Source organism: Lipophrys pholis, assembly GCF_963383615.2.
Source record: "Lipophrys pholis genome assembly, chromosome: 18".
Lineage (NCBI taxonomy): Eukaryota > Metazoa > Chordata > Actinopteri > Blenniiformes > Blenniidae > Lipophrys > Lipophrys pholis.
This window is the reverse complement of record NC_137646.1, coordinates 14,571,143-14,582,236: the sequence shown is the minus strand read 5'-3', so window position 1 is coordinate 14,582,236 and position 11,094 is coordinate 14,571,143. Positions and strand designations below refer to the sequence as shown.

At 39.0% G+C, this 11,094-nt stretch overlaps 1 protein-coding gene across 2 annotated transcripts; it reads right to left on the bottom strand.

The window, feature by feature from the left end:
• Positions 1–163: 163 nt before the first annotated feature.
• Positions 164–10,130, bottom strand: LOC308123479 (mitochondrial inner membrane protein OXA1L-like). Of its 2 annotated transcripts, XR_013936217.1 has the most exons (9): positions 9,994–10,126; positions 8,693–8,827; positions 7,907–8,207; positions 4,272–4,415; positions 3,894–3,979; positions 2,384–2,548; positions 2,158–2,262; positions 1,427–2,038; positions 164–977 (listed from the first exon to the last, which is right to left on the bottom strand). XR_013936217.1 is itself a non-coding variant. In XM_080485988.1 (8 exons), exons 1-8 carry the CDS (start codon positions 10,102–10,104, stop codon positions 1,853–1,855), a joined length of 1,233 nt encoding a protein of 410 aa, XP_080342114.1. In that variant the 5' UTR covers positions 10,105–10,130; the 3' UTR covers positions 164–1,852. The 2 variants fall into 2 exon arrangements, 1 of the variants encoding a protein (XP_080342114.1); XM_080485988.1 differs by having other exon boundaries at positions 164–2,038; positions 9,994–10,130.
• Between the last annotated feature and the right edge of the window lie 964 nt (positions 10,131–11,094).

The following is an 11,094-nucleotide window of genomic DNA, read 5'->3' as shown; positions in this document are numbered from 1 at the left end:
CTGTGTTTAGTCTGTGATAAGCAGGTGAAAGTGTAACATAAATGGATTGATTACATTATGGAGAACTCAAATTACTTTCAATAAGACACATTTGATAGTCTGCCTGTGTGTATTTGTAGCTATAATGCAACTATGAAAAATAATTCACAGGAGAAAGCAGATTGTGAGAAAGTTTTGCATTCTGCTTTTATTTTCATCTCAATTCAATTATTACATTGGAATATCACCACCACTGTCTAAAATAACATGAAATCAAAATGACAATATGGAAAGAAAAATATGGAAAGACATTTGTCTTCAGACGATATGTCAGTCCTATTTTAGGAAACACTGAAATCAAAAGATATACGTTGAGAAAGTTATTTCAAGAGTAGAATCATAAAAACCACAATACAAAGAAATGTGCATACAAATAATTTACATTTGTAATGTTCTTATTACATAAGTCCTTGCTTGAAGGAAATCATGTTTGATGCTATAAATTGTTCAATTCACAAATAACTGGTATTAACTGGGTATTTACAACATTCGGTTAACTGGGGACAGTTATCATGGACTGGATCAAATGACTTTATTGTTACAACTAATTACTTCATTAAACCTAGGTATTATCCTGGACCATGAGACATGTGGAGGTTCTACTCTACTTCGACCTTGCTTTTGGAAAAACAAGACAAGTTACATCTTTTGTTCTTTTGCTTCTGTGTTTGTTTAACCGCAGTGTTTGCTTTTGGTTGAGAATCAAGTTTGCAGGCATCTTGCTTACTGCTGGACTCATCACTCCCTGGTGCCACTTTCTCAGTTTCTCTGATCACTGGTTTCTTTTTGACTGGCGATTCTTCATTTCTGTTGAAGGGAACCACCACTGCAGCGTTATCCTCTCCCGTAGTATTTTCACCTCCATCTGTCTTCACGGCGCTGGTTGTTTTTCTCACTAGTAGAGCTGTTGGTAGACACTTCTCTGGTGTTGGGATCATCTGCGGCACAAAGAATTAATTAGAGCTCCGACTCCAACAACTTGACGAGTAATGATTTTCAAATCTTATAAATCAGCAGTTCATCCACAAGAGATTCTAGAATACACAGTAAATGTTAAAAGTAGGACATGCTATTGTTTAGACTTTATTCATCGAGAATCTTAGTCAAAAATTTCATTTAAAAGTTGGTTCTGTTCTCAAATACAAAGCCAGCGTGTTGGGATATTTCAGCTTACTTTCAACATCCGACATGTTCTCTATGTCCTATTGTGACCTGAACTTTCCAGGTGATTCAGCTTCAGCAGCGTCAAAATGTCTGGATGATTCTTTACTTTACATCCCTGAATGTCCCAAACACAAATTAATGCTGGCAGAATCGTTTTAGGCACCTGTCCACAAATGCATAAATGTAAAGTGAGTGAATTAGAAACCGCTTCTACTTTACTCACAACAGTCGAGTCCCATTTGCCATGACAGTGATCGCAGTACAGCTGGTTTTCTCCTCTTAACTCAGATTTCTTGAAGAACTCTTCAATGCCATGACTTTGCCTTATTTTCCAGTTTTCTTTTATTCATCCAGTATTCATTCTGACAATATTCTCGCCCTCGGTCCATGTCCTTCCGTCCGCTGTGATAGCCGTTTGTGCGCTACAATAAATCCATATCAACACGTATCCTGGATCCAGCGTCTCTAGAGGCTAAAAGCGCATCATTCACCCTACAGGACCCAAAACTAACCTCTGGCGGCTAGTAAAGGAATCAGCTGAGAAACGAGCCGCTACAATTTTATTAAACATGAAATTCATCTCCTTTTCACAACAAGAGTGGGTTCTTGTTGAAGTCCTGTTGCTGTACATCATATTTGTCTTCCACTTTCATGACCCTTTGACACTTTGACCCTTCTTGATGCTCTCGATCAGCCCGTCACTTGGCGGCATGGCGGTAGGCGGGTGTTTGATCTTCTCTGGGATGCGAAACCGCTCTCTGACCTTAGGGTGCCTCAGCAGAGCGACTTGACCCAGGGAGAAGCAGTTTGACGTCAACCAGTAGGTGAATACGGCCTGAGGTTTGTTCGAGGGGAAAAGAAATGACACCTTGGTTGTACAGATGCTGTAGCAACAGATGCTAAAGTGACATTGACGTGTGACGAATGGTTCACCAGCGAGCGTCACACACTAACCGTGGGGAAGTTGATAGTCAGTGGGAGGATGATGAGGGTCATGATCCTGAACACGTTCTTCATGGCTCCCAGGTTGGCGTTTTCGATACCCGACTCTGCACCGAGCTAGAAAAAAAGGAAAACACAAAAATGTGGTAGGAGTCCGAAAGAAGGAAAAAAAAAAGATAAAAAAAAAGAACACAAACTAGTTCAATATTGTGCGATTTGGAAAAACACCATGCTTCACCTCGAGGATGAAGAACATGGTTCCAGTGACAGCCAGAGGAAGAATATAGAAGGGATCTGCTACGGAAAGGTCTGGAAACCAGAGCGCTCCTCCAGTCTGCAAGCTGGGCACTGGGAGAGCAGCCATATTTCTCAGAGCAATGAAGAAGGAGATGAAGACTGGCGCCTGAAATATGAATAGATGGAAAGGGAAAATATTACGGTCGAGGTAATAAAATAACTAAAATCCATAGTTTAATTTGAAAGCAGGAGCCAACAATAGTCTTTCAAATCCTGATTTAAAAAGAGTGAATGTGTCAGCAGCTTTGTTCCACAGGTCTTGAGCGTAGGAACTAAAAGCTGCTTCAGCTTGTTTCTTCTGACTCTGGGAAAACTCAATAAACCTCTTCCTTAGGACCGTGGCGCTCTGGAGGTTTGGTATTCTACTAGTACATCTGAGATGTATTGAGGCCCGAGACCATTCAAAGCTTTAGACACAAGAAGTTAGATTTAGATGTCTTGCAGTTTCAGACATGGAGTATTTTGTTGTATTTTGACGTCTACTGTGAATCTTCTTATTCTATATTTATGAGAGGTGCTGCATCTTGCTGGGATGAGTTTGTGTCTGTTATAGTGCTTTGTAAAGTGCGGCTGGCAAAAGTTATCAATAATCAGAACAGTCCTCATATTCGAAGTCTCCTCTGTGAACTTTTGATTCTGAAATTAATCAATTAGCTGATTAAATTGGTCTTATTAAATGTAATGAATTATTGTTGGAACATTTAACATGGTGGTTTCTCTTTTTTTGTAGCTACCATTTGGTTGCAATGTACAGCACCACAAACAGAAGTAGGAAAACCTTCATGTAAACATCAACTGAGATCTTGTGTGAGAATCTGGTGCTCTGGAAGAATTTCCGTGGTTTAAAACCCCAATCTGACCTAAATTAGTCTTGCAAACATAGTTTGCCTGTTTGGTGTGAAACAAGGTTCAGATGGATGCATCAGACTTACATTACATTTTAGGAGCATCACAACCGACTAAACTGCACTTTTATCTTACATAATCAATACGTAAAATACAGAAACGATCCTTAAGTCTAAACAAACTTCCTGTAAAACTGGTTCAACGTGTTAGCAAAGTGAACGCAATTCACATACAACAGCTTTAGATTTTTGTCAACAAAATGAAAAAAAAAAATCTGTTAAATGTTTAATTTACAAAAGAAAAGAGTGAATTTTATATCAAAGAATGTTACATGCAAATGATTTTTAAAGTAACGCATTGTGTATCATATAACATCTCTTTGATCCATTTTATTGCGATAAAAGTATCCATTGTTTCTTTATTAAATGCATTTACTTTATTATTTATTTCACAAAAACACAAAATACAGAAAGGTCAACATGTGGACCAGTCATTTAATTTGTGGGGAATTAAAAATTTGCCAATTTACCACACTTCTCAGAAGTCAAAGCTCAGGAAAATAGAAAGATGGAGCCGTCCAGGTAAATCTTAACAGAGAAACTGACCTGCACCAGAGAGATCAGTAAGCCTCGGAGAGGATTCACGTCGTTCTTCTTCTGGAACATTTGCAGTTCGTCGGAGGCTTTGGAGACTGCCACACAAAACACAGGTTCCCGCTGGAATATTAGTTTTTAAGTGTGTGTTTTGTTTTTTAATAATCAGAAAATTGCATTTTATAAACACTGATATGAAGCATTTTTTTTGTCTCATCCCAACAAATAAAAGCGTCATGATTAACAAGAGGGCCTTAGAAAAACAGCCTGATCACTTATAACACTGTATTTAAAGTAATCAAAGAATTTGATGATCTTTGCTTTGATACTGTGAATTCAAAAAAGCAAGTAAAAGCAAAAAAAAGAAAAGAAAAGAAAATGAGTGTTTACTTTCAAATTCGTTTCCACTCAGTTTGGCCTCATTCAGTCTGCTGATGAATTTTCTCAACTCGGGCAGCACATTGTTCAGCTTGGCCGCCGTTCTCTGGCCCTGCACTCTGACTGGAAACAGGGCCAAACGAGCCAGTACGGTTCCTACACGGATGAAACAAGAGAAAATGACAAAAAATCAAACGGAATGAAGAGAACATAAATGGAGCTTAATGAAAATATGAGGGTTTAATGTCACCATTATTTGGTTTGTCACATATTTATACAACCTGTGGATAGGCCTGTCACGATAATCAATAAATCAATTAATTGCACAATAATTAAAAATGAGCTCGATAAGTTTGCCAGGCTTGATAATTGTTCATTTACAAAAGACGTCACTGTGAGCGGCGCTCATTCTGGTGTTAGTGAACGGCACTCTCACAGTTTAATGTTGTTTTAGAGAGTTGCCAGATTTCTGAGCCTTCCAGCGGAAAACCCGAGTAAGGCTCACTGTAAACGGGCCTTAACATGTAGGGGGGAAACCATAGACCTATACACTAAACGCTGCGCAGCCTGTGTCCGCCCACCGCTCCGATACGTCAGAGCGGCCGCCATCTTGTGAGTGGCAAGTCTGACCCGTCAGCCTAAACAAGTCTATGTGACAGCGAAGTGTTTTCTGAAGAAAACCACGCAAATATACATTTACATGACTGTGAGGAATCATTGCTTTCATTTTTTATTTACTAAATTAAGAATTATTTCATTTATTTATTTATTCAATGTAGCATACTGATAGAAAGTATTGAGAAGAAATGGAAGAAGTTTGCAGATGGGACATTGGGACAGCTGTACTCTCCTTTTAGAGCAGCAACATGATGGAGCCCATGACAAAAATATGCAAAAGCGTTTATTTACACACAATGTGGCATTTATGTACAATGAACATGTACATTAGGGCACAAGTTATAACTTTTTTGAGTAACAAATTTAGATTTTTTTTAACATATTTACCTATCATACTTTCATTTATTTTTACATAGTTACCTTTAATATTACATAGAAAATAATTGTTACATATTTACCTATTACATATTTATTCATTGTGACACATTTATCTATTATTGCATATTATATGACATCTTCTCTTTCAGCTCTTCATTTATTAGATTTTTCGCTCTCAGTTCCTCCAGAAGACCACACACTGTGCTCTTTGCCCTCCGTTCTCCATCTTTTCATTCCTCTTCTCTCTTCTCAGACTCTCCACCTCGGCCATGGCTTCACTGAGTCTGGCTGTCAAAGCATCAGGACATGTGGGCAGTGCAGAGGAGTGGTCCTCGTGAAAAAAAAAAAAGATTTACATGTTCAGAGTCCTGTGTTATCACATTAATTCACTGCTTGTGCAACGTGCAATCAATTGATCTGCTTTCCTAATCAATATATATAATAATAATGTTTGTGTCCATGTCAGTATGTCTAAAAGGAGTGACGTGTGACATGTTTTCTCACAGCTGTTTGAGCACAGCCAGACAGTACTTCCTACTGGGATCAGGCTGAGGTTCTCCTGCTGTAACAGGCGGGGAACAGTACACTGACTGGTTCTGAGCAACTCATTTCTTTTGAAATTTAATATTCTACACACTGCAACTAAAATAGCCTCCGTTAGATGAACCGAATAGACGTTGATATTGTTGTTGTTTGAGGGCCAGCTTAAGCCAGGGAATAGAGAGCATTTCCCACGGCTCCAGCTCATCTATGTCCCAAGTTAATGTTATATGAGCTAAACACAACAACAACAACAACAATAAATATGTTTTTCCTACCTGTGGAAGGTAATCCCACGCAGTCGATTGTCCTGATTTTGTCTGTTTGTACAACCAAAAGCAGAACAGTGATGCGGTATCGTTGCTGAAGTCCTGACAAATGCCCCTCACAAGATGGCGGACGCACTGACGTATGTCCCTGCCAGTCGGTGAGGCCATAGACATATACACTAGACGCCTCACCGACTGGCAGGAACATACCGCATCACTGTTCTGCTTTTGGTTGTACAAACAGACAAAATAAGGACAATTGACTGCATGGGATTACCTTCCACAGGTAGGAAAAACACAGTTTTTGTTGTTGTCGTTGTGTTTAGCTCATATAACACTAACTTGGGACATAGATGAGCTGGAGCCGTGGGAAATGCTCTCTATTCCCTGGCTTAAGCTCGCCCTCAAACAACAACAACAATATCAACATCTATTCGGTTAATCTAATGGAGGCTATTTTAGTTGCAGTGTGTAGAAAATTACATTTCAAAAGAAATGAGTTGCTCAGAACCAGTCAGTGTACTGTTCCCCGCCTGTTACAGCAGGAGAACCTCAGCCTGATCCCAGTAGGAAGTACTGTCTGGCTGTGCTCAAACAGCTGTGAGCAACATGTCCATGTCACTCCTTTTAGACATACTGACATGTAAACAAACATTATTATTGTATTACATAATTATATATTATATATATATTGATTAGGATAGCAGATCAATTGGTTGCACGTTGCACGAGCAATGAATTAATGTGATAACACAGGACTCTGAACATGTAAATCTTTTTTTTTTCCACTATGCTTTGACAGCCAGACTCAGTGAAGCCATGGCCGAGGTGGAGAGTCTGAGAAGAGAGAAGAGGAATGAAAAGATGGAGAACGGGGGGCAAAGAGCACAGTGTGTACTTCTGGAGGAACTGAGAGCCAAAAATCTAATAAATGAAGCGCTGAAAGAGAAGATGTCATATAATATGCAATAATAGATAAATGTGTCACAATAAATAAATATGTAATAGGTAAATATGAAACAATTATTTTCTATGTAATATTAGGGGCGAGGCGTCTAGTGTATATGTCTATGGGGAAAACAGCCAATCCGGCAACGGCAGCCACCAGCGTCGCACCGCCGCATACGTCATCAAAATGCGAAGCATCACGACAAAAACAAGTAGAAGACAGCAACATTACCTCAGACTCTGTCTCCACCATTAATACTTCATCTTCGTATGGTTACCGTACTTTCTGGACGACAAGCCGCTACTTTTTTTTTTACATGCTTTGAACCCTGCGGCGGACGACTCGGCTTTTTAAGGGTTAACAAGCTTCATGCTGCTGATACGTTGGAGATGCGTTCAGGTGCATCTCGTGACTCAAAGCGCGCAGCAACATATTGAAAAAAAATAATTACGAACTAGTTCATTTTTGGAAATGTAAATTTAGAACTATGAACTGAACTAGTTCATACTAAAATTTGTGAACTGAACATTGAACTCGTTCATGTAGAAACTGAACTTTCCCAACACGGCCTGTCAATCACTCTTGTGTGGGGAGGCGGGCCACCTGGCACACCTGAGTGCAGCATGAGGGCCCCATGAGGAGTAGATGAGGGGGGAAGAGAGGTTGTTTTGATTATTTTGGATATTTACAATGCCTTTTTTTCATAATACAATTCCTATTTTAAATATTCTTAAGAAATAAAACTTTATTTATCTTTAAAAGGGTATACTTGCATTATTATACCATTATTAATATATTAGTGGAAAAATAGTATCAAAACGGCAATATTATCGTTTATCGCAATAATTTCGGGGACAATTTAAATTATCCAGCAAAGTTGGAGTTGCCTTTACCTGCGACAATGGCTCCCCACCAGGGCAAACCCAGATCCATGTGCATGAACTCTAACAAGTACTGGATGAGTCCCACTGGCGTGTAACCGGCCAATCCCAGCTCTGTTAACCTCTGCTCCGCACCCACAGTCTGCAGGACCTCGACTGCTGTCGGTGCAATGTCGACAACCTGCTCGTTGACGGACTGTGTCAACACCGGAGTGTGGTCTGCAGACACGACTGTGGAAAACATATCGGGGACTGGAGAGTGAACTGGGCCGTCTGCTAGTGGAGCTGCTAAGGAAGCTGCTTCAGCCGAGATCTGAAAATTAAAATGATAGTAAGAGAAAAATGCAGCCAAAAATGTTGTCTAAGCGATTTAACTGTAAATGTAGATTTACAAATAAAGCAGTATGCTTTAAATTCTTTTCACAAATTCTGAATATGTGTATCTGTTGGGGTTGTTTTCTTGATTCATAACCTTGATAGTACACCTAAGCCTTTAGCAGATTTTTGTAAATATGTTGACAATATCTTTAGTAGTGGATTTAATTTTATTTACATATGTAGTTCTATTTGTAAATACTCAGGTTTCTTTGTATCTGTTTTGATTGCAATAGTAACAACAATATAGAATATGACAAATGAAAACATGTAAGATCAGTTGAGGATTTTACTTAATTGAAGATGGTTAGATCTTACTTTGATAAAAATGGCACGCACAGATGCAAAAAGAAGAAGACATTTACACAAATGTCTGCAAGCCAAGTTAAAGGCTCCAAAGCATAACACGAATCGCTAACTCACCTGTGTGCTGTTGTGTCTGACAGCAACTGCGTTCACCCAGAGGAACTTCCCATGGTGCCGGCGGTCCAGCAGAGTCCTGGTGGATGAACTGCGGCACTCAAACATCGTGTGCAGATGAGACCTCTGAAGGGATCGCTGTTTAGACACAAGAAGGACAGACTGTCAGAGATGCTCAGTTTACTAAACAGAGCCTTGAAGCAGCCAAAGTGAACAATGTGTTTAGGTTGAGGGCATGATGAAATCACTGTCGTTGAACATGTGTAATCCAAAATTTCTTTGTTTTTCCATCAAGTTAAGCTGAACCTCAACTACACATTTTTATTTTATCCCTATATTGTAAGTTATGAACATGTACTCAAAACTTTTCCTTTTTTTATCTAAAAAAAAAAAAAAAGGGAGCCTGTTGAGCTTTTCTAATACAATTGTACAAGTAAAACCAATTTGACATTTTTGCAGAAGTTGTACAGAAAGAATATTCATTTAAATGTTATCTAAAAAACATAATTGGACAGAATAAGGCGCATGTGATTCATGCTTATCTTTAAATGATCTTTTTTGAATCAAGCTTTAGTCCAGGGAGTGTGTTTGGAAAAACATGCAGAATGCAACAGATATGTAAGAAGCTTTTTGGGACATTTTATTGTATTTTGCACATAACAGAATCATTACAATTGGAAATTGTAGTAATTTCCATCACCAATTGTTTACAAAAAAAAAAGAAGATATTTTCATTACGTATACTCTCCAAGACAACAAGAGAGACTTTTGTTTTAATTTAAAGGTTATTGTGGCATTATTTTGTCTGGCCCACTCAAGATGAAATTGGGTTTTAAGTGGCCACTGAACTGAGATGTGTTTACAACCTGCTTTAGTCAGTGACCTCTGAACCTACAGAACCAGACAAATGTATTCCGCCCAAATTTAAGTTATTCACCAGAGATTATCAACAGTTTGGGGGAGTTTTATGAGTTGATAGCATGAGAAGAGCTGGTCATTGTTGACAATTTAACATAACTCTTGTCCACATGTGGAAGCCACACACATTTCAGTAACGTCATGAAACTACCACCAGTTTATTATTACAACATTTCGCCTGCTCGTGAGCAAAAACCTGGTGATATAACAGCCATAAAGACAGTCAGAGTGTCTTCTCTTGTGAGGTTGCTCCTGTCAAAGTCACTCAGAAGGCATGCACTCAGAGGCTAGCCAGCTAACAAGTTAGCCGCAGGAAGCCGCTATCCGCGTCTTTTTCCGACAAGGAGGAAAAACACGCTAAAGAAAGAACTGGAGAGGAGACCTACGTGTTCCCAGACGTCGGAGAGGGGATGCTTGCCTCGGCTCGGTCTACCCCCGGGCCTCAGAAAACATCTTGCTAAGCAAACTGGAGTCACCCCAGTTCTGATGGCAGCCATGTTGGCAGAGGCCGGCTACGGGAAGCGTGAAGAGTCAGTTTCAGATTGTTTCTGACAGGTATTACGAAAGTAATTTGTATTTATCTATCCATCTATGTATTTACTTATTTTCAAATAGGCCGTTTGCTTGAGTACATTTAGTCGTTATTTAAATTAAAGTGCATGTTAAAAATGTCTACATATTTATAGATATATTTCCGCTGTCTCTCTCTCTATATATCCCTAACCTATTAATATACTTTATGACTGAGAAATGTGTGTATTTGTGAATTATAATGCAAAGACGAAGCTGTTTAGTTTCATGGGTGAATTGAACGCGTACTCGTGATGGACCTGTGAAGGACTTTACCTGCTGTAGGTGAACTGAATCAGGTGTACCTCAGTACCTTCCAGTGCAATACTTCCAAATGACCAGAAGGGGGAAGCATGCAGCATGTATGTAGACATCTCATGTCTGCAGTGTTTTCTAGGACTTGTCAGTGGCATATCTGCATTTTACATCTCCAGGACATCGCACACTTTTAGGTTTAACTCATTTGAGCAGTTTTTCTCCTGGCCAAGCAAATGACAGAATTCTTCAATTGCATGCACAAGTATAAGCTTGAACAAAATGAAGAGCACTTTTAAAAGATTCAGATTGGTTTCTTGAGTATTTTTGCCTTGATGTTTAGGTAAAGACTTTACAAAGCACTAAATAGACTCAGCCTATGTTAAATTTCATTAATGGGTTATTGTGATATCTTTATTCTAGGGTTCTTATAAATGTTGAAAGTGACAGAAAGTGAAACTTAAAGATTTGATCAACAGCAAGACAAATGTTTAATGTATTTCTATGACAAGCTGTTGGCTGGTTGAGTCAGTAGTACAAACATTTGAAGCATTTTACGTGTGCATTTCTTGATACACGGTGTTCTCAGGTTAAACCAGCAGAACAGAAATGGGAATATCTAATGCACAGTGTTCCATGTTGAAAGCGCCAATAAAGATTAT

Coding starts and splice junctions, on each gene's coding strand:
- LOC308123479 (XM_080485988.1), bottom strand. CDS start 10,104: ATGGCTGCCATCAGAACTGGGGTGACTCCAGTTTGCTTAGCAAGATGT. Junction 4,416..7,906: donor GTGGGGAGCCATTGTCGCAG/GTAAAGGCAACT, acceptor TCATCCGTGTAG/GAACCGTACTGGCTCGTTTG. Junction 2,039..2,157: donor TGACTATCAACTTCCCCACG/GTTAGTGTGTGA, acceptor AACAAACCTCAG/GCCGTATTCACCTACTGGTT.